The 26,540-nt window shown below is 55.8% G+C and overlaps 1 protein-coding gene across 3 annotated transcripts; it reads left to right on the top strand.

Moving 5' to 3' along the window:
* The first annotated feature begins 147 nt into the window (after positions 1-147).
* Positions 148-24,579, top strand: PDE4C (phosphodiesterase 4C). Of its 3 annotated transcripts, XM_045195886.2 has the most exons (17): positions 148-254; positions 608-668; positions 5,180-5,385; positions 15,629-15,820; positions 16,386-16,422; positions 16,514-16,587; positions 16,742-16,794; positions 17,149-17,261; positions 17,339-17,432; positions 17,970-18,133; positions 18,334-18,432; positions 18,841-19,005; positions 19,085-19,184; positions 19,804-19,958; positions 21,507-21,629; positions 21,880-22,062; positions 22,558-24,579. In XM_045195886.2, exons 2-17 carry the CDS (start codon positions 627-629, stop codon positions 22,957-22,959), a joined length of 2,202 nt encoding a protein of 733 aa, XP_045051821.2. In that variant the 5' UTR covers positions 148-254; positions 608-626; the 3' UTR covers positions 22,960-24,579. The 3 variants fall into 3 exon arrangements, with proteins under 3 accessions (XP_045051821.2, XP_045051822.2, XP_024416553.2); XM_045195887.2 differs by lacking the exons at positions 148-254; positions 608-668; positions 5,180-5,385 and adding an exon at positions 7,817-8,058; XM_024560785.3 differs by lacking the exons at positions 148-254; positions 608-668; positions 5,180-5,385 and adding an exon at positions 12,782-12,927.
* The last annotated feature ends 1,961 nt before the right edge of the window (positions 24,580-26,540 follow it).

Below are 26,540 nucleotides of genomic sequence, written 5' to 3'. Positions count from 1 at the left end.
CTTACAACCATCTTTGTGACATTCTCCTGTCCTCCGGGTCACGCAGCCCACTACCTCCTGGCTCAGCCCTAAGGGTGGTGTGGAGGTGTGTCCACTGCGGGCCTGGCGCTCAGACAGTTAAGGGGATCTGCTGGGGGGAACCCTGGACCGCCCTCTTGGGCACATCCAGTCCTCCCGCGCCCTGCTCCCTGGTCAGTCACAGGACTCAGCAGCGGCAGTGAGTGCCAAGCCTGCCTGGGCCACGCAGAGCTTGTGTGAGTCTGGGGCGTTCTCGGGTGGTGGGCTAGGGTCTCCAAACCTTCAGAGCTGGTCTGGGAACTAAACGTCTCCTGCATGGGACCCAGAGCCAGGGGACTTCTTCCCGAGGGACCCAGCAGGAAGTGAAGAGGGGGCTTGGGGAGTGCGCAGGCACCCAGCCCCTGTTTCTGGATGCAGGCCCCTGCAGAGAGGTTCGCGGGGTGTCCCACATTGGCCCCTGTGCTGGGACCAGGCCTCAGCTGAGCATCTGTGGGCTCCAGGGGAAGGTGCAGCGTGTGGGAGTGATCTCCCCGTCTGTGAGGGCGCGGCTGGACTCCTGGGTTCTGGGGGTTCACATCCATCTCCCCAGGTTCTTGGAAGCCTGCAGCATGAGGCGCAGCAGAACAGCGCTCTCCTTCCTGCTGAGTGAGGTGAGTGTGGGGGGTGGCCTTATGGGGGTCATGGGGGAGGGGTGGGCCTTATGGAGGTCATGGGGGAGGGGTGCCAGTGCCCCCCTACTTGGAAACACCCAGAACTGTCTGGAGACCCACTTACAGGTTGGGAAACCAAGGCCCAGAGAAGGCACTAGAAGCCTGAAACTCAATTCCGGTGTCCAGCCCAGGACTGCAGCCACTGCTTTTGGGAGCAAGGGACCAGCAGGGCAGGAAAAGCAGGGACCCTTTGGGTCCAGAAGCAAGATGATTGGTTTTCCAAGGAAAGGAGAGCACGCCTTTGCGGAAGGGCTAATGGCCCACCTTGGAAGCTAAAGCAGTGTTAGAGGAGGACGGTAGTGAGCCCTGGTCAGCTGGGTTGGCCCCTGCACCGAAAGGTTGTGGGCTCAGCTCCCATTTGGAGCTTGGAGCGCGTATGGGAGGAAACTGATCAATGTTTCTCTCTCACATCGATGTCTGTCTCTTTCCACCTTCCCTCCCTCTCTCTCAAATCAATAAACATAGCCTCGGGGGAGGATTTTTTAAAAAGACGCTAGTGAGCAGGGTTTCGGTCGTGAGCTCACCCAGCAGGAGGTGGATTTGAATCTCAGGCTGGCCACTGACACCTGAGTGGCTGGTAACCTCTCCAGGACTATTTTCTTGTGTAGAAAAAAAGGGCTAAAATTGTGTGGCTTGAGAGAGGTCAGGATGAGCCGGAAGGCAAAGTCCTGCACACATTAACACATTTACCCACGCCCCATCTCTGAGTCACACCTTCCTCCTCTGTAAAGTGGGGACCTCTTGGCACTCCTCCAGACATTCAGCTTCCAGCGTCAGTCACTGCCTCTGCACGTGGAGCACCTGCTGTGTGCCTGGCCCAGTGCTGGGGAGGGAGGTGTTGAATTAAGGTAAAAAATAAGGTGTGGGGTGGGTGAATGTAAGTGAGGCTGTGCAGATCGGGCTGGAGGAGCTCTGAGGAGGTGGTGACTGAGCTGAAGAATGGATGAAAACGAGCAGCCAGCCTTGGGGAGAGCTGGGGGAAGGGTATTCTCTGCAGAGGGCACAGCTCCTGCAAAGGCCCTGAGGCAGGTGTAAGGGTCAGGCACAACAAGGCGTTGGTGAGGCTGGGGCACATGGAATGAGAGGAGATGGAGGAAAACAAGGGGGGATGGGAGGGCAGGAACCAGCACATGAGGGACCTCAGGGACAGCCGTGAGGGGTGTGGATTTTGTTCCAGGGTCGCTGGGAGCCACTGGAGGAGGCAAGGGGCAGGTGTAGGGCTCGTTTTAGAGGCAGAACATATCAGGGTCTCCAGGATGGATGAATCAAAAGGCAGCTTCTCAGCGTCTTTCCAAGCCCTTCCCCACCCAGGCTCCCCCCCACCCCACCTACTCCCCCTCCCGGGCCTTTGGTCCTCACTCCAGCCTCTCAACCAGGAAAGCAATTAGTCTGGAGTGGCAGACTGATGAAAGCTGCAGCTGCGAGGCCAGGAGGCTCCTCCTCCCCTTCTCAGCCTGCAGCTCTGAGATACCCCATCCCCGCCTCCCCCTGCTTCAAAGGAGGGAGGGCAGCAGGCTGGATCCTGGAAGTTGCAAGGAGCACCTCCTCATCAAACCCATTGCAGGTGCTGTCGACTCTTCCCCTCAGGGTCTGTCTTGTCTGCTTCACCCCCAAACCGGCCACCCCCCCAAACATCTGACTTCCTCCACTGTTCTCCTTGGGGGGAAGTCACATGAGACTCACACCAAATCTGAATTGGCCCAGATATTGGTGTTTCTCCCCAAATATTCCCTATCCAGGTAACTATCCAGACTACTAGTTAACTGGCAAGTGACTAGTAACCCATTATTAACACTAGTAGCCCTTGAATACCCTTGAACATCCTACAGCCATGCTCCATCTCTCAACCTCCAAAACATCCCAAATTCACTCACAGGCCCCACACTGGTCCATGTCCCACCATTTCCTGCCCAGCCTCAGCCCTGCCCCCCAAAGCCCCTGCTCCCTGAGGCAGGCACAAGAGGCTTCTTAAAAGCATAAAGTAAATCATATCCCTCAAAAGCTCTCAATCCACTCCCGGAATTAATTCCCAATTCCTCACCCCACCCCTGGAGCCCTGCATCAACTCCTGGCTCCACTCCCACCTTCTTCTGTTCCTCAAGCCTGCCAGCGTATTCCCACCTCAGGGCCTTTGCATGTGCTGTTCCTCCTGCCCAGGGTGCTGTCTCCCAAGCTCTCTCCTGGGCAGCTCCTTCTCCTCTTTGAAGTCACAGCTCAGTGACCTCCTCAGAAAGGCCCCTAACTACACCTGAGTGATAGCATACCTTCATCACTCCGTAGGTCCTTCCATGGCCTCACTTTTTTCCAGCACTATGGGAACTGTTTTTCATATCTGTTGAGTAAATAAATGAACGTGGATGTGGGCAAGCGTTTTTCCCATCTGGGGCTCAGTTTCCACAAGCAGAAAATGGGGAAACTGACATCAGTGGGTTTCCTGACATGGGAGAGGCCTGCGGCCCACGCACACCCCACCCTCTGCTTTCCGAGAACACCCTCCCAGCCGCTGGGACCCTCCCTTCCTTCCTGGGGGAGGCCAAATATTGGTTACTTAGATTTCTGCATCAGAATTCAGGTGCCTGTGGGAGAGGGTGGGGATGTGCTCAAATGGGGAGGAATGGCCAGCAATCCTGGGTCCTAGAAAGATCGAATCTGTACAATGAGGTGGGGGCGGGGAGCTAAGCAGCCCTCTGCTGTGTGCCCCTCAGACAGTCATTTCTCCCTGAACATCAGCACCCTCCTCTGTGACATGGAAGTACGAGATGACAACGAGCAGTGCAGTTCTCCTGCACCCACCAGGGGCTCCGAGGTGTGAACTGATGTGCACACCTCTCAGTTTCTTCCCCGCTCCGCTGGCCCTGGCGCGGGCTTGTATCAGCCTTGTGGTCTGGACCTCAGTTTTCAAATCTGAATGTGTAGTCAGATGGTGGAGACAGACGCATTGGCGAGGCTCAGGGGCAGAGCAGGAAAAGGCCACCCTTTCGAGCTCCACTTCTCCTGCATCCCCATTTACTTCTTCCACCCCCAGTACACTGCCCTTTCTCTGGGTTCCAGTTTCGGTGCCACTCCCGGGGGTCAGCACCGCGGACAGTTCCGAGCCTGTGACTCGCCTCCCCCTGTCCTTTTATCACCAACGACTCAGAGGAATTGGCACCTTTTTCATCCCCACCTTCACCAATGGGGAAACTGAGGCATGCTGGCCCTAGACCACGCATCATGAATTGAACTCACTCCCGATCTGTTGGGTTGGAGAGCTTACACGCCCGACTCAATTCAACCTGATTCTGTTTGGTTTTCAAATGTCTCAAGTGTTTACTCAAGGGCGTGCTTGCAAACAACATCTCATTTAATTTCTCCTTTTCAGTCCTTCCTTCAAGAAATGAACTGAGGCTCAGAATCTGTAATTCTACCTCCACCATTTTATTAAAAAGATTTCATTTATTTTTCAGAGGGGGGGGGAGGGAGAGAGAAAGAGGGAAATGTGGATTGGTTACTTCTCTCACATGCCCAACTGTGGACCTGGTCCGCAACCCGGTGCTCTGACCGGGAATCAAACCAGCGACCTTCAGTTTGCAGGCTGGTGCTCAACCCACTGAGCCACACCAGCCAAGGATCTACCAACTGCAACCTTGGGCGAGTTACTGATGCTCTGAGACTTAGTGTCTTTAATTGCAATATAAAGATAATGGTATAAGCTGGTTTCATTGTACACTCACGAGCTGACCCCCAGGGGACCCTTAGAACAGCATCTTTGTGAAATGAGTGTGCAAGACAGGTTAGCTGTTGGCACTGTTGTTGTTATTCACTTGTTTACTTCCTGCATGCTTTATGTATTTATTTTTAAAAAATATTTTAAAAGATTTTATTTATTTATTTTTAGAGAGAGGGGAAGGCAGGGAGAAATAGAGGGAGAGAAACATTGATGGTTGCTTCTCACACACACACAAGCCAGGGACCTGGCCTGCAACCCAGGCATGTGCCCTGACTGGGAATCAACCAGTGACTTTACCATTTGTGGGATGATGCCCAACCAGCTGAGCCACACCAGTCAAGGTGCATGTTTTATTTTTACATTTTAATAAATAATATAATCGATGAAATACCAGTAAAGTGCCTATTAGCCTAACGAATAGCAGTATGTGTTATATAATGTAATAAATAATGATAATGAATATATTTTGTATTAATTTATTAAAAATAAATGTGGCTGTAATGCCTACTGTGGGCCAGGCAATATTTGCATTTTGCAAGGTTGAGGTCCATCTCCCCATTTCTTAGATGAGGAAACTGAGGCTCAGAAGTAAATTAACTCAGGGGGATAGTAGGACTGAGATACAGTTCTCTGGGCCAGTCCAGGTGTCTGGGTGAAGGAATCTCAGAGCCCCATGGTCCCCAGGGTACCAGGAAGGTCCCATGCCCAGAAACTCACTCATGTCTTGTCACTGTCTCCCTAGCATGTCCGAGAGTCTGTGGATTCTGGCTCAGGACCCGCGAGTCCCCTTGGCAGTGGTGTCATCTGGAGACGTTTCTCAGGGACCCCGTTGCTGCCCCCGCTGTCGAGCCGCCTTGGGCCCTCTGGAGAAACTGAGCCCAGCGCCTCTGTGGTGTTCACCATTGGGGCTCGAGGGACAGAGCAAAGCCGTGGTTCAGCTTCAGGCAGGTGAGGAGGCAGATGGGGACTGTGGGAGCCAATCCCAGGAGAGGAGAATGCCTCATCTAGCTGGAGTTTTTAAAAACTTGTTCATAAAGCATTTATTAAGCAGCTACTATGTGCCAGGCCCTGCACTTGAGACACAGCCATGGGCAAGCAGATGCTCACAGGCTGATGGTGGAGACAGACTAATACCAACGGGAGAAGTGAGGGTGCCATGGAGCCCAGAGGAGGCTTCTGACCCAGCATTGGGGTGTAGAGGGTGAGAAAGGATGCTTTGAAGAACTATCATTTAAGGATGAAGTGGTGGCTTAAAGGATGAAGAGAAGTCAGCCAGGAGGAGCGCAGGGAAGGGTATACCAATCAGGAGGGACAGATTGTGCAGAGCTTCAGACCCAAGAGGATCAGGTACATGAGGAATTGAATGCAGATCAGTGTGGCTGGAGGGTGGGACGGGAGCCGGGGGGAGGGGAGCAGGGGCTGGACCACACAAGAAAGACCTCATGGGTTGTAATGAGGAGATGTGGGTGGGTTTTCAATAGAGTGGATTGATACGGTTGGCATTTTTGAAAATTCCCTCTGGCTGCTGTGGGGAGCACTGTCAGGGGCAGGGGTGGAAACAGCAGGAGCCCAGCATGGAGGCAATTTTGGGAAGGAGATGGTAGTGCCTGAAGTAGGGTGAGAGCCATGGGCTGGAGAGAAGTATGCAGATTCGGGTTAGGAAGTGGTCACACCAGACCTTGGTGGACACCAGCAGAGGGTAAGAGAGAGGGGCGATTGGTGTGAACAGCTCCTGGTCTTTGACCCTCTGCATGTGACAACATTTTGATCCTTGCAATGATGCCAAGATGTGGGGACACCATCATTAACTCTACTTCCCAGAATAGAAAACAGGTTTGGAGAGGGGAAATGACAGCTGGCCAGCAGCAGAACACATGTCCCCCACAGGTGGGCCAAGTTGTCCCTCGCCGTCAGTTTTGGGGGCCAGGGGACTGAGGAGGAGGCCAGAGACTGAGCCATGAAAGTAAAGGACAGAGAGGGGTCATTTGCTTTTCACCACCCACCCAGCAAGACATGGCAGTACTGAGGCTTGAGCTCCGCCTGTCTGACTCTCTGGCCCAAACATTTTCCACTTCTCCAACCTGGGGACACAACTGGGGTAGAGGGTACAGTCTTCATGGGAAATACCTGTACAATGTCCTCTGGGTCCTATGAAGAAATCAGGGCTCTCCTGTTCTCACACGTTCTGCACCAAGTCTCCCTACCCCAGACCAGAGCCTACACTGCCCAGCCCTGCTCTTGTCTACACCGACTTCTGTTAACCACGATTGAAAATATCCTCACCCTCCCTTCTCCGCTTCCCAGGAAAGAACCCCTGAGACTGGAATGCCTGGTGGACTGCGCTTTGAGTTCCTAGAACTGGGGAAGGGAGGGGCAGCCTGTGAGGTGGCGCCGGCGGTGTGTCACAGGGCAAAGGAGACCCTGCCATTTCTGCCGAGGGTCTGGGCGTTAGTGTGGCTGTAAAAGGTGCCCTTCTCTACCCATTCTCACTGTTGGCACCCCTGACCAGAGGCAGCTTCTGTGTGCCCACCCGAGATCTGCACGTTTCTCTGTCCTTCCAGGATCCCTGCCCTCTGTGGGTGGGAGGTTTTAGGACTCCAAAGACACCCTACTTGGGGCCGAACTGCTAAGCCTACCTTCCTGAGCTTGGTGGAGGGACAGCCATTTGTGCCCGCGTCTGAACACCAGAGTCCTTCACTCTGCTTCCAGACTCCTGCTTGCTCTCGTCACTGGGGAGGGCTGAGGACCCGCCGCTGCTCAGCCTTCAGCACCTACAGAGAGGTCGGCGCCCTAGTCTGGAGGTGCTCGGGAACCCCTGTCTCCCTGCCCTGACTTCAGCACCAACAGGTCGAGGACAGCAACTCGCTGTCTCATCCGCCCCGAATCTATTACCTTCTTCCCTTTCAACACCAAAAGAAGGGACAGTGCCTGGGCGCTGGGGGTCTCCCCAGCCTCTGTCTCTCTGCTCTCCATTCGGCAGCAACCGGGAGGACAATTTCTGTCTTCTCCACTCCAAACCCATGTCTTGACTTTCTTCGTTCAGCACTAGCGGAAACGACAGACCATCCTCGGCGCTGGGGGTCTCCCCAGCACCTGTCTCCAACTCCCACTTTCAAGTTTTCCACTCCCCCACCCCCGCTATCCCTCAGCACCACTAGGCACGGACAGCTCCTCGGTGTCAGCCCCACCTTGAGCCCCAGTTTTTCTACCTTCACTGGCTCGCCGCCGCTGGCTCGGACAGCTCCTCTCTGTCACCGCCCCCCACCCCACCCCACCCCACCCCACCCCCGGCCCTGGCCGGACCGGGGCGCAGACACTGACACTCCTCGTTCAGGGAGAGCTCCCGCACCCTCCTCTCCCTGCTTCCCTCCTCTGGCGCATGGAGACCCCCGGGGTACAAGAAGGGGCGGAGGCACCCAGCGAGCAGAACCGCGCTCTCAGCCGCCAAGGCTTAGCCAGATACCCGAAGCACCTGTGGCGGCAGCCGCGGCGCCCCATCCGTATCCAGCAGCGATTCCACTCGGACCCGGACAAGTCCGCGGGCCACAGCGAGCTGGACCAGGGCCCGCGGCCGGGGCTCGGGAAGTCACAGCGTTCCTGGCCCACCTCCTTCCACAGGCGGTAGGTGGGCGGGGGCAGGGCCCTCCCGAGGCGTGGGGAGGGGTGCAAGGGGTCGGGTGGTAGTGGGGGGGGGGCTTTGCTTCTTCAGGGGCGGACGTCTCTAGTGTTTGTCTGAGGCCAGTGCTTTAGCGGAAAAAGCTATTTTTATGTGGGGTGAGGCTGGAGGTGGTGGTGTCGTGATTGTTATGGGTGTGCGTGGCCGGTGTGCCAGGTGCCGTTGCATCTAAGTGTGTGCGTGAGTCTGAGCGCTTGTGACCTGGTGTGTACTCCGACCTGCTGCGTGAATGTCCACAGCCAGCTGCGTCTCTCTGGGTGACCGGATGTGCTTGGGTGTATGTACACCAGTTGTGTGTCTGCCTGTGTGTGTTCCCCCTTGTGGTCTTTGTGGGTGTGTGGACCAGCGTGACTGTCCTTGCTCTAACCTAGTTGAGGTCCTCCAGACCCTGGAGTGTCCTCGGGTGTTTGTGGGGTTGTGGCCACCGCGAGCCTCTGAGAGGGCCAGGATGGGCTGTCCTCAGCCCTGGGGGGAGGAGCTTCCTCTGTGGCCCGTCCTGCCATCAACCCCCTCCCCCCGCGCCCCGCCCCTGGTCCGGGAAGGAGGAGGGGAAGCCTCTTGGGGAGCCTGAGGACAGGACGTTTCTTCCGTTAAGAAAAGATGGGGTGGAGAAGGGGGGCTGAAGTGGGGAAGGGCTGCTCCTCCTGTTTCATATGAAAGAGTGGGACCCTGAGAGAGATGGAGAGAAACAGCAGGTGAAACAGGGATCCTGAGGGGGCCAGAGGTGGGGGTCTCCAGCTGCTGGGCCAGGGTGGAGGGTCCAGGAGCAGGGTCCAGAAGCCCCAGGCCCTCCTTGGGCGGCGGGGAAGCCAGAGCAGGACCGATCTAGAGTCCTGGACTTGAGGTCAGGCTGGTGACCTTGGGGGTAATTTTTCTCTCTAGATTTTATTTTCCTCCACCTTGGTCCACAGACCTCCTGGGGCTCCTGGCTTCTTGATCAACAAGCCTGGCCTAACCCCCCGCCCCCTCCCCAGCCTGGCCCTCTAGCAGCCCCGGGAGGCGCCTGAAGCAGCTGGGCTCTGTGGCCCAGAAGGGCTGGAGTTGTTCCCAGGTGGCCCAGCCGGCCCCCTGCCCCATCTCCCTCCCGCGCTCAGCTCCTCCTGCCCCGCCTCCCAGTGACTCATGATTTTCCATCCTCAAGAAAGAACAAACAGAGACTGAGTTTGGGCACGTCTAGGAGGAGAGCCCATGGGTTCTGGAAGGTTCTGGAAGGAGTGTGTCCCCGCAAGTGTGCACTTGCACATCCTGTCCATGCATATATGTGCTGATGTGGAGAGAGGGACTCAGCCCTTAGGTTCAAGGCCAATCTGCTGGGTGCTCCCCAGCAAGCAGAGAGTATCAGTGAAATAGACACACACATCTGTACTTTCTGCATTTTGCGAACTTTCTGTGTGGAGGCCTGGTCCCCTGCTGTGGCTCTCCCCACCCCACCCCCACTGCCCCAGGTGGATCACCTCGGGTCTGGGAGGGTCCTGGCATGTTGCTCAGCAAACATTTATCACTATCTACTATGTGCCAGGCTCTGTACTAGGGGCACAGATATGGGCAAGCAGGTGCTCACAGGCTGATGGTGGAGATAGATTCATACCAGCTGGAGAGAGAAGGCTTCTGCCCCAGCTTTGGGGGTTAGGGTGTTAAGAAGGACTGCTTGGAAGAGGTGGCATCTAAGCTTAACCTGAAGGGTGAAGAAAATCAGCCAGAGGGAGTTCAGGGAAGGGTATGCCAGTTAGATGGAACAGACTGTGTACAGACTCAGACTCAAGAGGATCAGGTATACGAGGAGCTGAGTACAGGTCAGTGTGGCTGAACAGTGGGAAGGGAGGTTCCCTATTCATTTCCCAAGCATTTATTGAGAACCTACTGAGTGCTGGGCCCTGAAGGAAGAGCTGGGAGCAAGGCAGATTTGGTCCTACCTTTGAGGGGTTGGTGGGCAAGGCAGAAACAAATTAAACAATCATGACAGTAAACGTGAAATCATGACAGTAAACGTGAAATTGTACCTGTTAGAGGAGGCTGCTTTGAGAATATTTACCCAGCTGGTCAGGGAGGACTTTCTGGAGGGGGTGATGCTCCAGCTGTGACCTGAAAGATGAAGAGTAAGCAGGGGGAAATGTTCAGGCAAGGGCATGTGGGGAGAATGAGCCTGGCTTGTTCAGGGAACAGCAAGGGGAGGGCTGGAGCAGAGTGAGCCAAGAGGAAGGACGAGGAGAAGCCAGCAGGGGTCAGGCATCACAGGGCCTCCAGAGAGGTGTGGATTCAGAGGAGAGGGCAATGAGGAGCCACCAGAGGGTCTGGAGCAGAGGACAGTGTGATCAAACTCATGTGAACGTCTACACACGGACACAGTTCCCACTCTGCTCTCTCTGTCTAGACTCCATGGGGACTTGGGGAAGTCAATTCTCCTCCGCAGGTCCCACATCCCATCTCCTTGGGGCCGCCTGGTGGCAGAAGAGAAAAGTGCCTACCCAGGGCAGGGATGCTCAAATAGCAATGGAGACAGGGATGTGCTAAGGGCAACAGAGACTGCTGGGAACCTCCTCAGATCATGCAGCACACAGGGACAAAGTCCCTGAGGATGGGGGTCCTTGGGTCTACCCATCCCTCAGCCTCCGCCCCTTACCCTGCGTGGTTTGGGGCCACTCAGGGTCAGACAGGCCAGATTCCAATGCTGAGTCTCAGTTTTGTGGCCCAGTTTCTCCAACCAAAAAGTTATTAATAACATATTGCTGTAAAAACTGTTAATAAAATCTTTAAGGTTAAATACATTATGAAACATTAATATTAAACCATTGATAAAACAGTAATGTCAGAGGAGCCCCTGAAACTTCAGAGGGGATGGGGCCAGCTAAGCACGGAGTGAGAGAAGGCACAGGCTGGGTAGCCTGCTGTGGCTGCGTGACCCCGGGCAACTGAACACCTCTTTGTGCCTCAGTTTCTCCATCCCCCAAATGAGCATAATATTCCTCACTTTCGCCAGTTGCTCTGAAAATGAAGTGACTTTTACGTGCATAGCCCTTGGCTCAAAGCCAGGCAAGTAGGAAGTGCTGTTTGTATTGATGTGTTTAGTCTTAACCTTCCATTTCATGTCTGTGACTTTAGGGGAGGGACTGAATCTTTCCGTGCCTCAGTTTCTCCTTGGGAACATAAGACGATTACCAGCCCCTCCCATGGGGCTGGGGTGGTGCCAAGCCTCCTCAGAGGGACCCTGGCCCCAATGTCTCCACCAGGACAACCCTGGCAGCCTCTATCCCCTGGGGACCGGCTATAATTAGGTGCAGCCACAGTAGCTACAGATGGTATTTTTGTCTTGGGGACAGCAAGTCTGGTTCGCACCAGGTGTCTGGTCGGAGGGCCTTGGGGCAGGAGGAGGTTCCCAGCCAGACCCTTGAGACTTCTTGTCCTCCAGGCCCCCGCATGACCCTCTCCAAACCTCCATTTTTCTCATCTGCACAGTGCAGACCATAGAACAGTCAGAAGGCCGGGGTCTCCTCACTGTGGTGCCCCAGGCTCCCCCACTGAAGCCCTGACAGCCCCAAGCTGTGTCTTACATTTTCCTAGGTGTGCTGGAGATATGGGTGCCCCACAACTGGCACCGTCTCCCCAGGGGCAAGGCCCAGGCACGGGGGGAGTGTCATCCCACAGCAGGGGCACAACTTGGCTCAGAGTTTCTGGGGGGGGCCTCAGCTGAGAGGCCCAGCCTCCCTGGACCTCAGTGGCCTTTGTCTGCAGTGCCGGCACTCAGAGTCCCACCGAGTGTGACCTGCTCCTAGACTTGGTTTCCTGTCTTGACGTCCAGGGCAGGGCCACCAACCCCAGTATTCTGAGGGTAGAACACCTGGTATAGGCCCCTGAACTCCCCCAGACACTGAAGGTGACGGCTCCCTTTCCAGGCCCCCCAGGTCCTTCCTGGAGCGGGGGTTGGGGGACGGGGGAGGCAGTTGATGTTTCACAGAACAGAAGATCTGGCTGGAATGGAGTGCAGATGTGTGTCCGGTGGAGACAGCAAGAGAGCGGAAAGGATCTAGAGACAGGGCCTGGGGTATGTCAGAGCAGGTGGGGGTCATGTGGGGACTTGTGGGGGAGGACTGGGAGAGGAGGAGCTGGTTTTGAGCCCTTCTGCCCTGTCAGGAAACTTTATGTCTGTTACCACTTCTCTCTAGGCCTCAGTTTCCTCACCTGGCAAAGGAGTAAGGGTTTGTTGATTTTGGGCAGCCCCTTGGTAGTTCCAGGCTTGAGCTTCTCCACCTGGAAAATGGGCAGAGTGCGACTTGAGGCACTGTGTGGGATTGGGGCAGCCCTTTGGCAAACTCGTGCCTCGGGTGCTCTGCCCATAACGGAGGGCGCTTCCCTTTCTAACTTCTGCATCTCACGCTTTTCAGCCAGCTCAGCCCAGAGAGCTGCCCTAATGTGAGACATGCTGGCAGAGGAATACGGCACAAGACCTGGGTTCTGGGCCCCACGGGGCCACCCCCAAAGAGGGAGAGCAGAGAGTGGCACCCAGCTCCATGCCTCGGTTTCCTCGTTTGTCCCGGTAGAGGCCTCACCAACGGTCCTGTGGTGAGGCGGGGCAGTGCTCCTTCTGCCCCCTCCCCGCCGGCCCCGCCCCCGCAGCTGTCCAGAAAAGGTTCCACCGCCCGGGATCCGTCCTGCTCCCAAGCTGTCGCGGAGATGCAGGGTGCCCCAGCGCCTGCCCCGGCTTCTGGGCCTGGCTCTCCCCGGGACTCCCCACGCGGCTCCCCAGGGCTCTTCAGGAAGCTCCTGGTGAACCAGAGCATCCGCCTGCAGCGGCGCTTCACCGTGGCCCATCCTCTGTGGTGAGGCGAGAGGAGGGCTGGAGGGGTCACCGGAACGGCCAGGCTGGAGGTGGGAAGGACACAGTTAGGGACAGCTGGGGCAGGATTAGGGGTCAGGGCATGCACGCCCTGCCCCTCCCGCCCATTCTCGGTATCTGTCTCCCCCTGTCCTATCTCCGTGTCCCTCCACCCGCTGCCTGGACGCAAGCGGGGGATGCGGCTGGCGGGGGTTGGGGAACCAGCCGGCTGTCCCTTTCCAGCTGTGCGGCCCAGAGCAGGATGCACTTAGGCTCACGTCTCCTCCTAACCCTCCCGCCTGCGCAAGTGGCCTGAGTGTCTCAGGGGTGAGGGGAGAAAAGAGGGTCACTCCTCCCCTCCGTCGGCTCCCCTTCATCCCTCCCGGTGCCGGCGATGAGATGATCTGGGGGCTTCACACGAAACCCTCGGTGTCCCCGGAGGAAGATCTAATTTTATGGGGCTCTTCGAGGCAGGGCATCCGTAGCAAGAGAGGAGTTGCGCGCCTTAGGCTGAGTGGATCCACGCAGCGCAGCTCGGTGGCATCCTCCAAGGCCTGGTGGTGACCTCTGTGGGTTCGAATCCTGGCCCTTCCGGACACGACTGTGAATTCATAGGGTGTGGGGGCGAGGCTAGGGTCGGAAATGTGGCCTGTGGGCGCGACTGTGTCTGGCACCTTGTGCCCGATTTGTGCTGCATTCACACTCCCTTGAAAATTTGGCACCTGGCGGCTCAGAGACTGGAGGTCCCTTCTCCAAAGTCACATGACCAGTGACAACTTGCAGGGGTGAATGCAGCCATGGCCATGGTCCCTGATGGCGTCATTACGACCCGAAAGGAGGTCCCAGGTTCGGGTGAGCGCCCCCAGGGCACACACACCAGATGCCTGCTAAGGTGTTCTGGAGTGTCGTCCCTGGCGCCGTCGGGTTCCAGAAGGTGAGGCTGGAGCATGGCGGGTCCCTCCGAAGCCCCGTGCCTCAGTTTACCTGTCTAGCTAAGGACACGCGCAGGGTTCCCACAGTCAGGGCGACCTAGCCCCAGGCGCCCGCGTCATGGAACCACACCCCGACCCCGCCGCTCCCAGCTAAATTTAGAGCGGAAAGAAAACAGCTTCCCCAGCTGCGACCAGCCCTTAACCCTGCGCGCCGGCTCATTCATTGCATTCGAACCCAGCACCCTGTTGACCTCTCCTAGCTTCAGTTTTCCTAGTTTTCCGTGGGTGCGCTTTCCCAGAACCTTTGTGGAGATGTGAGGAGGGGAGGGTTCGCCACCCCTAGGCCTCCCCCTTGGAGGGCAGGTTAGTTTATCAGCCGCCAGTCCCCCTAAGAGCGTCTCTCCGCCCGCCCTCGCTCCCTTTGCTAAGCAGGTTAGGGTTAAGAAGCCCCAGCCATCTCCGTGACGTCGCGAGGCAGGAGCTCGAACACACACGCGGTAGCGGCTTCTCTCCGCGCGGCTGAAGCCGAACCCTCGGAGAGGCTGGACAAGGCCAAGCCCGCCCGAATTTACCCGAGTAGGGCCGAATGTAGCCGAATGGCCCGAAAGCGTCCGAACCTGCCCGAGTGCGCTCGGACGTAGCCAAGTCAAAAAGAACTCCCTTGACCGACCTCAGCGGGATCAGGCCCCGTAGAACTTAGTCCAACCTGGCCCTGCTTGACCGATGCGGCCCGAAGCCAGCTGAAACGGACAGAATCCTGCCGAATTCCGGATGTGTGACTTGGCAGGGGATCAGGTGGACACTGGCCCTTGGCCAGAAGCCCCGAGTCGTGGGCGGTGTTTCCCTGTCTCCTGCCAGCCCGCTCTCAAAGCCTGCGACCCACAGGCAGCCCCTCTCCCCGGTTGCTAACTCCCCCTCTAGAACCTCTGTTCTGACCCACGCCCCCTCTTACTGAAGGGATGAGCACAAATTCCCCGTTACCCAGAGCGTGGCAGGAAGGAAGTACAGGGCTGAGAGAACTGGGAGGGAGGAATTGGAGATCGCTCGAGCAGGAGGTGTTATGGGGAGGCCGATGCTCCAGGAAGAGGGCACAGCCCGTGCAGAAGCCCGAAGGTGGAACAGAACAGGCAGAGCACGGGGGCGAAAATGAAGCAGGGGAGTGGAGGACCTGGGGGCGGGGTCGACGAGACAGGGGCTGGGCCAAGTAGTTTGAGGCTGTCCGGGGTGGGGAGGGGGAGGACGAGTGAGCCAGGGTGTGGCCAAAGCTGACTGGGGGCGGCGCCTCTCCCGGCTCTGGGGTACCCCGGAAATGGAGGGATCTAGGCTGGACCCAAGACCCTCCAGGGGGGAGGGCCTAGAAGGTCTTTTCCAGTCCCCGGGAATTTACCACGTGACCCGGCCCTCAGTTTCCTCCTTAGTAATAAGGACGCTCAGTCACCGCTGTAACTCCCTAGAAGCGCCCTCAGGGAAGACTCTACCTGCCAATATTAGAGACAGGGTGGTTATGTCCAGAGAAAGGTGAGACCTACTCATGATCACACAGACATTTGGGAACAGATCTGAAACTCACGTCCTGGAGTCCAGATTGGCTCCAGTGGGAAGGCTCTGGGTACAGACGTGGAGACCAAGGCATGTGGGGTGCTGGGCCCCTGAATAGGGGTGACTGTGAGGCAGGTGGACAAACTGTAGGCTACTCCTCCATGGCCCACCGTTCGGGTCCAGTGAGGACGTGAAAGGACAGGTTCACTCTGACCATGCCTTCTCTGCTTCCAGCTTTGACCTGGAAAATGCTCTCTCATGTGGGAGAAGTGCCCTGGATCCCCAGGTTGGGCCTGGCCTTGGTCAGGGCGTCCAGACCTCCGCCCAACACAGCCAAAGGCGAGAGTCCTTCCTGTACCGGTCTGACAGCGACTATGAACTCTCGCCTAAGGCCATGTCCCGGAACTCCTCTGTGGCCAGCGACCTGTGAGTCTGAGGCTGATGGGGTGACACCTCCTCCTCTCTTCCTCCTTCTTTTATTCCTCCATTCAGTACCCCTCTTTCAAGTGGCCATTTGAGTGGGGCTTTGAAGTTTAAGTAGGAGTTTGCCAAGCAGCCACTTATTCAGTTGAGCTTGCCCAGAATGATATCTAGTGATCTGTGCTTGACTTTAGGTTGGGGTTGAGTGGAAATCCAGAAACATTAAGGACAATTAGTAGCAACTGAGAAAACACATTGATTCGAACTTCCTGATAGCCATAATAAAAAGGGAAATAAAATAGTATCATCTTGCCTCTAAGACCCTTGCTGCCCCTGGGACTCAGTTTCCCCACTTGTGAGACGGGGATAAAGCGAGTGAATGGTCGGAGAGGCTGTGGTGAGTTTCAAGGAAGATTCGGGTGAGGGGAGCCTGGGCACCAATAGGGCATGGGAAGGAGGAGCGGAAGGGAACACATGCTTACCTGAGGGCACACTGCGTGCAAAAGCTGGAAGATGGGAACACGCAGGAGATCTCCCTAACCGCCCTTTCTGATGCCCCATCTCCCCACAGACATGGAGAAGACATGATTGTGACACCCTTTGCCCAGGTGAGTGTCCACTCCTCCCCCCTCCCTGCAGGAACCAAGCAGGCTGAGTCGACCCCTCCATTTCCGATGCGGACTGTCCCCCTCCCAACAGGTCCTGGCCAGTCTTCAGACAGTTCGGAGAAATGTTGCAGCGCTAGCCCACCTGCAAGGCCTCAGGGCAGCCAAGTACATGGAGTGGGGGGTGGGGTGGAGCTGGGCCTGGCAGAGAGGATGACAGGGCAGGGCTGGGAGGAGGGCCAGGGTCCAGCAGATAGGTGGGTTGGGTGGGGGCGGGGTCACATGGGTGAGGCAAGCCACCCCTGAGCAGCCTGTCCTGCAGGCAGGCATCCGTCGGGAACCCCCCATCTGGCAGTCAGCCCCCTCCACTGACAGGTAAGGTGCCTGCTCCTACCCCTTCCTCCCACTGTGGGACTGCTGTCAATTTTTTCTCCTTGGTGCCCTCCCCAGTCCATGAGTCTTTAGGCCATGCTCATGTTAACCCCAAAACACCCTCAGGGATGGAGTCTACCACACCCATATTACAGACGGGGAGGCTGAGGCTCAGAGAGGGACAGATGCCTGCCCATCGTCATACAGCCACTTGGGGACATACGTGCAACCCAAATCCTGGGGTCCTGAGTGGCCCCACTGGGAAGGGCTCTAGGGTCCAGATGTAGAGATGGAGGCATAACGGGTGCGGGGTCCTCGAGTTGGGGTGGCGCAGGCCCCTGACAGCTCAGCCCCCAGAGGACACCGGGCAGAAGCTGGCTATGGAGACATTGGATGAGCTGGACTGGTGTCTGGACCAGCTGGAGACCCTGCAGACCCGGCACTCGGTGGGGGAGATGGCCTCCAACAAGGTGAGGTGCCCTGGAGAGCTGAGGTTGCTTGCCCTGCCCACAGTGCCCCTCATCACTGTCCTCACCTTCCCCTGCAGTTCAAGCGGATGCTGAATCGGGAGTTGACTCACTTGTCCGAAACCAGCCGCTCTGGGACCCAGGTGTCAGAGTACATCTCCCAGACCTTCCTGGGTGAGCTGTGGGGGTCGTCCCTGCCTGAGCAACATGCAGAGGTAGAAAGAAGGAAGAAAAGAAAGACTTCCGTTACAGACTTCAGTCTGTGGAAGGCAGAGCCAGCCATGGACACCCCCAGCCACATGGGTGAAGACCGGGCCAGAAGGAGGAACAGGAGGAAGTTCCAGGAGGAGAGGGACATTAAAGCTATGGATCTGAAGCATGAGTAGAAGTTTCCCAAGAAGGAGATGGAGGAAACCAGACAGCTGGGTCTCCAGCTTGGGAGATAGAAAGGACATTGGGCTGTTTGGGGAAAAACACTGAGCCCCAGATTCTCAGGGGCCATGTCCATCATAAGGGGTTACTGAGGCAGCCATGTAAACAGGGGTAGCTCCAGGCCATATGGGGACTTTGCTCTGAGCTCACTTTGATCCAGGTAAAAAGGAAATAGGTTAATCCTGAGGCTTAGCAAAGTCTGGGACCTGAGGCTAGGCAGAACACCCCTAGCAGGTGAATTGGCTTCTGTCTCTGAGTCCCACCCTGCTCTCCCTCCAGACCAGCAGACTGAGGTGGAGTTACCCAGGGGGACCCTCACGGAGCCCCCAAGGCCGATGTCCCAGATCAGTGGCCTGCATGAGCTGCCCGACAATGCCAGCTTCTCCACAGCCACCATCCCACGCTTGGGGGTCCAGACTGACCAGGAGGAGCAACTGGCCAAGGTGGGTTCCCAACCAGAACGCTGAGACCCAGGCTAGAGTCCCGACTCTGTTCAGATGCCTTATCTTGGGCCTCGGTTTGCCTATTTGTATACTGGGCAAGTAGGGGCTAAATGTAAGATCTGGGGCCTGGGGGAGGGTGTCGTAGGGCTAGAGTTTGGGGAAGTCGGGCTGGGGTCAAGCTCCCATTCTTCACACTTTAGGAACTGGAGGACACCAATAAGTGGGGACTTGATGTGTTCAAGGTGGCAGAGCTAAGTGGGAACCGGCCCCTCACAGCCATCATATTCAGCATCTTTCAGGTACCGCCCATGCCCTTGGCTTCCAATACCCCTGGGTTTCTTTCACCTCTTTCTACTTCAAGACCTCAGGGGACACACTCCTCCCCAATACCCCAAAGTGGGATATTTGAGCAGGCCATTGATGGACGAATAGGAGTTCACTAGGCTGAGTAGTTCATTGCTAATTGTCAACAAGCCTCAGCCCTGGGCCCAGGCCTGAAGAGACCCAATCTGGAGGGAACTGCTGTGGGGTCAGGGATAGACCAGAGAGGAAGGACAGAGACCAAGTGAGTTCAAAATTGAGGGCATCCTGGAAGATGGAGCATTTGAGAGATGCAGAGAAGTCCAGAAGGAGAAAACAGAGTGTAGGAACAGAGCGTTCTGTTGCCCGGAGGCTGAAGTCCTAACTGGGGGCCTGTGATGAACCAGAAACGGGACCTGCTCAAGACCTTCCAGATCCCAGTGGACACGCTTGTCACCTACCTGCTGACGCTGGAGGGTCACTACCATGCTGATGTGGCCTACCACAACAGCCTGCATGCCGCTGATGTGGCCCAGTCCTCGCATGTGATGCTGGCCACGCCTGCACTTGAGGTACGGCCCTATGAGCAGGCTGGGCGGGTGCAGGGTACAGAGAGCCCGCCCCTCACCTCTTATGCCCGTGCCTGCTCAGGCCGTGTTCACAGACCTGGAAGTCCTGGCTGCCATCTTTGCAAGCGCCATCCATGATGTGGACCACCCTGGAGTCTCCAACCAGTTTCTCATTAACACCAGTGAGTCAGGGGTCCTGCTCCCACCTGTCAATCATGCGGTCTCTGGTGGTCCCATCCCTGCTTTGAACCTACTGTCCCTGTTTGTGAAATGGCTCCTCTCTTTAGTACTCAGAGCGGGTTCGGGTACTTAGTAGACACTCAATAAATGGGAGAATAACAAATGTGGCACAGCTGATCTGGGCCCACTGAGATTTTAAAGGGGTCCTTTAAGGTATCTGAAAAACTCAGTCGATAAGCAGTTATTGGGCACCTCTTGTGTACATCCCAGAAGAACTGAGGATGAGCGTAGAGCTCTCTCACTGGAGGATCCCAGAGTCTAACTATACAAAGACTCAGGTGTTCATTCAACCAGCACTTAGTACACACTGTCTCCCGCCACGCCGAGTCCGTATGGAGACTCCAGTCTCGAGGAGGCAGGAAAGAACACAGATGCCCCCAACCCTGTGGAGTCAGAGCATGGCCAGAGGGGGAGACAGGGTCGTAGAAGGCTTCCTGGAAGAGAGGGCATTAGAGTTGAAGCTTCAATGCATGAGTAGGAGTTTGCCAAGAGTTCGCCAGACCTGCCTTTTGGTGAAGCGGGTTGGTTGGCAGATCTTGAGGCTCTCTGCTTTCCCCACAGACTCGGAGCTGGCGCTTATGTACAATGACACCTCTGTGCTGGAGAACCACCACCTGGCCGTGGGCTTCAAGCTGCTGCAGGCAGAGAACTGCAACATCTTCCAGAACCTCAGCACCAGGCAGTGGCTGAGTCTGCGCAGAATGGTCATCGACATGGTGAGGCTACAGCAACGGACAGGGCTGGTGATCTTGCCAGGGTGGGGGTTCACTTGAACATGGGCCTGTCTCTGCTCTAAGCCTGAGCCTCCTGGTCTATTAAATGGATGGGATGGGGTGACCAGGCCCTCGGTCCTGGCTGTGGTTCACACACAAGTGATGTGGAAACTGAGCTTTTGAGGTTTCCGGTGCAACTTTTTCTGAGCCTTTAGTTTGCCATTTGATATTTTCTAGGTTTGGAAACACCAGTAAGTTCTGGGCTCTTATGCCTCATTCATACATTTTACAAGCATTTATTGAGCACCTATTGTATGCTTGCATTGTACAATGATCAAGGCAGTTCTGGCCTTTTGGAGATCCTGGTTTGTGGGGAGATGGACACGTGGGTGGGAACTATGATGGGGACCCCTGAGCAGAGCTGTGATGGGGGGTGCTGAAGGTCAGGGAGGACTTCCCCGGGAAGGAACACTGAAGCTGGGGCCGGGTGAGGAGGGTGGGCTGGGAGGAGCGTTCCCAGCAGAAGGATTTGCATGTGGGGAGGGCTCAGAGGAAACCAAGGCTGCCAGTGACAAGAAACTAAAACTTTGGTGAGACAGAGTGGGGGCTGTGGGTGGTGGGCATCATTTGGGGGCGGACTGGAGGTTTGGAAAGAAGTTTAGAGACTTTTGTCTGATTCTCAGAGAACCCACAGACGAGGTGCGGGTTATTCCTGGTCTGGGGCCACATGGGTCCAGCGAAGCTGATTTTTAAACAGCTCTGTTTGGGGCTGAACTTCTTTCAAAATTGCTGAAAACAGCCCTCCCAGGCACACAGTGGTCACAGGGAGATTTGGGGAGCATCAAGTCAGGTCACCTCCAGCTTCAAGTTAACCTGTGGCTCCCATGGCCCTCTGGATAAACCCCCCAGTCCTCCCTGAGGCCCTCTCTGCTCCTGCCAACTGCACTTGCTCTGGCCATAACTGCTTCCTCTATGTTCCTCAGCTCATCCAGCCCCAGGGCCTTTGCACAGGCCATGTCCTGGGCTGGGCCTCACTGCTGACCTCAGGTACTTCTCACCTCAACCCCCATATTTAATCTTTTTTTAAAAAAAAGATTTTATTTATTTTTAGAGAGAGGAGAAGGGAAGGAGAATGAGAGGGAAACATCAATGTGTGGTTGCCTCTCGTGCGCCCCTCACTGGGGACCCAGCCTGCAACCCAAGCATGTGCCCTGACTGGGAATCGAACCAGCAACTCTTTGGTTCACAGGCTGGCACTCAGTCCACTGAGCCACACCTGCCAGGGCCCCATATTTAATCTCTAACATGTGGGATGCACCCCATGAGCCCAATGGCTCAGAGACAGGACCATTGATTCATCTCCTCTTGTGAGCTGCGTGTGCAGCCGATACCGTTACCCCCCCCCCCGCCCCCCCCCCCCCCCCCCCCGTCTTATAGACAAGGACACGGAAGCTCAGAGGGCTGAGCGTCTGAGTGGGTATGATGTCTGGGAGTAAGGGGTGGGGTGGGTGCAATGTTCTTACCCGTCATTCCCCCTTCACCCGCCCCCAGGTGCTGGCCACCGACATGTCCAAGCACATGAACCTCCTGGCTGACCTCAAGACTATGGTGGAGACCAAGAAGGTGACAAGCCTGGGAGTCCTGCTGCTGGACAACTACTCTGACCGCATCCAGGTGTGTGGCTGGGCAGATCCCGGGGCTTTGGTTTCCATGCCTCTCATTTAGCTTGCATTTATAAGTGTCGACTGTGCCCCAAACTTGAAAAAACAGAGGTACCAAGACTCACGTGACTGTGCCTTAGCCACTCCTTTTCCTCCCAGGCTCCAGTTTCCCCACCTGTAAGAGGGGTGTGTCCATGGCGGTGGGGATTAACTGGGCCTGCGGGTGGCCTGGCCCAAGCCCTCCCACGCCTCGATCTCCCCAGGTCTTGCAGAACCTGGTGCACTGCGCTGACCTCAGCAACCCCACTAAGCCGCTGCCCCTGTACTGCCAGTGGACGGACCGCATCATGGCTGAGTTCTTCCAGCAGGGCGACCGTGAGCGAGAGGCAGGCCTGGACATCAGCCCCATGTGCGACAAGCATACGGCCTCAGTGGAGAAGTCCCAGGTCGGAGGGCAACTGGGTCAAGCTGGTGGGCACGTGGCATGGGGGAGGGAAAGGAGTGGCTGAGCCCACCCCATGAGTTCTGGCTTGACCCCAGGCTGGTCAATGAGGGAGTGTGGCCTAAGGCCATGGTCTGCCCCGGGCTGCATGGGGTCAGGCTGGGGTACATTCTCTCTGGGCTGCAGGGATCTGCACTCATGGGATTGGACTATTCTGAGTGGCATAGGCTTAGGGGACATGGAGGGGCTCTTAGTCTGAGGGGTCAGGGCTGGGGTGGATGGAAAGACTTAGGGGTTAGGGCAGCCCTGAGGAGCAAGGGGGGCTTCCTAAAGGAGAGGTTGTTTGAAGAGGGTTTTGGAGAACGAGTAGGAGTTGGCAAATGACATTCCAGGGAGAGAGAACAACCTAGGCAAAGGCCTGGAGGCTGGACTGGGTCTAGGTCCCATGGTGACTCACAGCACTCTGCCTCTGCCCCCACAACCCTGTGTCACCCCACAGGTGGGTTTTATTGACTACATCGCCCACCCACTGTGGGAGACGTGGGCTGACCTGGTACATCCAGATGCACAGGACCTGCTGGACACAATGGAGGACAACCGCGAGTGGTACCAGAGCAAGATCCCCCGCAGCCCCCTGGACACTGCCATCCCTGAGCAGGGTGGCCATGATAGATTCCAGTTTGAGCTGACTCTGGAGGAGGCAGAAGAGGAGGAGGAGGAGGAGGAAGAGGAGGGAGAGAGCATGTTGGCTCAGGAAGCCTCAGAGTCACCTGACACTGAGCTCCTGTCCCCTGAGGCCAGCACAGACCCTGAGGCCTTGTGCCTAGACAACCAGAGGACCATGGGCAAGCCCTGTGTGGACCATCAGGGCAATGTGGCAGCTGAGTCGTGTGGCACCTAGTGGTCCCTATGCGTGGGTGGACTTTCCAGGAAGAGGTCCCAAGTGACCCATGCCTTGCCTTTTCACACGTTCAGAGCTTTTAGTTATAGGCAAGTTTCAGGGTCAAATCATAGGCATCCGGCTTGAGTCCACTCTGATCTCCTGCTCTGTTGAGAGAGCTGTCCTCCAGAGTCAGCTCTGAAGTTGGGGCTGGGTCAGGCTCAACTTCTCCAGCAGTCACTCTTCAGCCACAGCCATCACTTATTCTTTCACTCTTTATCAGATATTTATTGGGCACCTATTATGTGCCAGGCCTATGCCTGCTATGTGCCTCTGGGGTAGCCGTGAGCAAGGGCGTGAGGAGTTAGCACCAAGGAGAGGACTTCCACTGGCACCTCCCTTTCATCTTCTGGGAAGCTCCCTGCAGGAGAACAGGACCTTGAATGGGGAAATGTGTGGCACCAAAGCTTTGTCCAGTCCCAACTCTGGTTCTGGAGCTCAGGAGGGGTGTGGTAAGCGGGCAGCAAAGAGAGGGTTCTGTGGGGGACATCTCTGAAGACTGATGTAGCCTGTTGCTACTTGTATGTCAGTTACTGCTTTAAGTAGTTGTAATTTCTGTCTTCAGTAGTGTTTCTAGGTCCACCTGTTCTCTCTGGACCCAGGATGCCCTGCTGGTACCCCTTCACACTCTTCCTCTTATAGAACAGCAACAAAAGCACACAGTTCCCCCCTACACACACAATACCCCTCCTGATTCTGAGGGTGTCCCAGACTCCCTCTAGGGCCAGATTTCCCTCTATGGCTTAATCCTAGCATTTGGGTAAACATTGGTTGAGGGGTAATGTCTGTGATCACCCTGAAATATCTTAGAAACTTTGGGCATTTAATGTTTCTCTGGGGTTAAATAAACCCTATTACCCTAAACTAGTATCCATGTCCATTTCATGGAGGGGGACACTGAGGCAAGAGGGGTCCTGTTGCCTGCTCAAGGCCAGGCAACTAGGCGCTGGATATTAGCCAGCGGCGCCCCCTGGCGGCTGGAGGCGCAACAAATTCGGGAGTCTTCCTGGCCAGCCCCACCTCCCGCATTTCCCTTGGAGCTCAGCCTGGGGCTGGGGTGGCTTCTCTGGGTGGGAGAAGACGAGGTGACTCTGTGTTCAAGTATCAGGTTCAGTTCCTGTACCTGGAAGGCTCAATATTCCACACCCCAACTTGCCTCCCTCCCAGCGTGCCTGAAAATTTATGCATGACACAGGTCCTCAGAGCAGCCTCTGGCTTACAAAACAGCTGGCTTCATTACTAAATGATTCCAGTAATTCGTCATCATCATAATTACTGATCGAATTCCACAGGGAGAATTAAACATCATCTGGGTCATGAACTTGATGCATTTCCTTCCAGATCTTTAAAAGACAGATATTTAGGTTATTTATAATTTTTCTCCTTCCCATTTACTTATAAGTAATATGTATTCATAGTAAATAATTTGGAAGTAATGGAAACATAAAGAAGAAAATAAAATTCAATTATAGCCTCACCCATACACCATCTGCCTTCAGCATTTCACCTTATTTCCCTGTGGATTTTTCTCCACCCATTCGTAAGAACACTCATATATTCCCCTTCGGTTTGAGCCACAGACATCCCTCCCACTCCCCCTTACTGATTACACTCTACCCACACTGGCTTCCCACACCCCAAGCATGGCACCACCTGGAATGCTTTTCCTCCTCATTCTTTGGGTCTCACTCTTTGGGTCTCAGCCCAGCAACCCCTTCTCCAGGAGGTCCTCTCTGCCTGGACGAGGTCCACTGCACCATCCTCAGTGTCCCTCAAGATGGACTTCGCCAACTTGAACAAGTCCCTTAACCTCCTGAAGCCTTTGTCATTTCACAGATAAAGTGGGCTCTTTGTGAGGGTCCCAAAATTGCAAGAACAGGTAACACTTGAGGAAAGTGTGTCCTGAGCCACGCTCTGAGTAGGGCTGGACTTGGGGGGGGTTGGGGCACTTCTCCCATCCAGCTGTCTCCCCTGCCATGCAGGAGACCCTTCTGGAGTATGCAGCCTCCCCATTTAACCATCCCTAATTTCAGAGCCGAATGCTGATTATTAGCAATAAAGGCCTTGCATCATTTTTATGTTAAAATACAAATTTCTCTGGGACAAGCTGAGGAAAAAACCGGGTATTTCCGAGTGCCACCCACGTATGAAGCCCGATGCAGGAAGGTCAGTGAGCCGAGAGGCATGCAAGTCTTCACTTCCACCGCTTGCCTGGATCAGCCACACCTGGAGCCCACTCACAGCTGGGATTTGATTGTGGATTTTTTTTTTCCTGAATTTCCCCATTTCTCCTCAGTGGGTTTGTGATACTTTTATAGGCGAAGTAGGGGAAAGGGGCAAAACTGTTACCTTTAGGTAAAACAGATTTTGCAAATACAAGCAGAGTGGGAGGGACAATCTGCACTTCCAGGGCGCTGGGGGGCATGCGTGGATTGAGGGGGCAGCCTCTGGCACAAAGTTATTCTGGTCTCCCCGAGCCTCTGCAGCTGGAGAGCTTTTTATAAATAGGATGAGCTCCCCCACCCATCCCGCCTCCTGGGGAGCAATCTAGCGGGGGGCGTCAGGGTTTTCCTGGGGCCACACGCCTCCTGCTGGGTCTGGGGACCGGAGAGAGTTGGGGGCAGCGAACTGGAATGGGGGCCAGGGTCTCCTTCTCCAGGCCCCCGCAATTCTGACTTACCCTTCTCAAGATTTTGGGGAAAAAACGACGGAGCATCTGAGCCCTCAAAGTCTCCACTCTGACTCTTGATTCCCCAGGATAGAGGGAGGGTTTTTTCCGGCCCTGTCTTTAATTCAGTCTCTTCCAGCCCCGTGTCTTTAGCCTCGGTCTTACCCTCCTTGTTCTCGGGTCTTTTATCGCAGGCTTTGCGGGTGTAGGGGACAGGCAGTTTCTCTGCCCTATTTCTGCCTTTTCTTCAAATTTTTCTCTGGAAAATGGGGCGCAGGCAGGGGAGGGGTTGTCGGAGCGTCCATCACCCCCTTTCCTTCTTTTCTGGGAATTGGTGGGCAGGGGTGACTCTCTTGGTCCCTATTTCTTCTTTCATCTCAGAAACAGTGTGGTGCATCTACCCGCCCAGCCCACTTCGGGGGTCTTACATCTCAGAAAATGGACGGGGTCTCTTTCCTCCTTTTCCGCCTTTTCTCCTTTTGTACTTATTTTGAAGCCCATAAATAGGGGGTATAGAACGGCTCTCGACCTCTGTCCCTCTTTTCTGAAATTGAGGATTGGGAGCGTTTGATGATTAGTCACACCATTCTGGCCTGGGTGGGGGCCGCCGGAGAGTCACACCTAGCGTGAACTGTGCAGGGGATGGGGAACGCCCCCTGACGACCCTAGCTCAGCCAAGGCCTCATCTGGTCCCCTACGGTTGGGGAGCCACCACTGGACAGAAGGTAAGATAACAATCTCTGATTGGCTACCCAGCCCGTCGCTCGACTGCTGAAGCCAGTGAGAGGTTGCCGCGCAGCCCCGCCTCCACGACACTTATGAGAGGCGGGGCCTCCAGGTGATCCCTCCCTTCCTAACGTTTCCGCCCGCTACT

The sequence above is a fragment of the Desmodus rotundus genome, unplaced genomic scaffold (assembly GCF_022682495.2).
Source record: "Desmodus rotundus isolate HL8 unplaced genomic scaffold, HLdesRot8A.1 manual_scaffold_315, whole genome shotgun sequence".
Lineage (NCBI taxonomy): Eukaryota > Metazoa > Chordata > Mammalia > Chiroptera > Phyllostomidae > Desmodus > Desmodus rotundus.
Note: the sequence above shows the minus strand (reverse complement) of the source record. Positions and strands in the feature narration are given on the sequence as shown.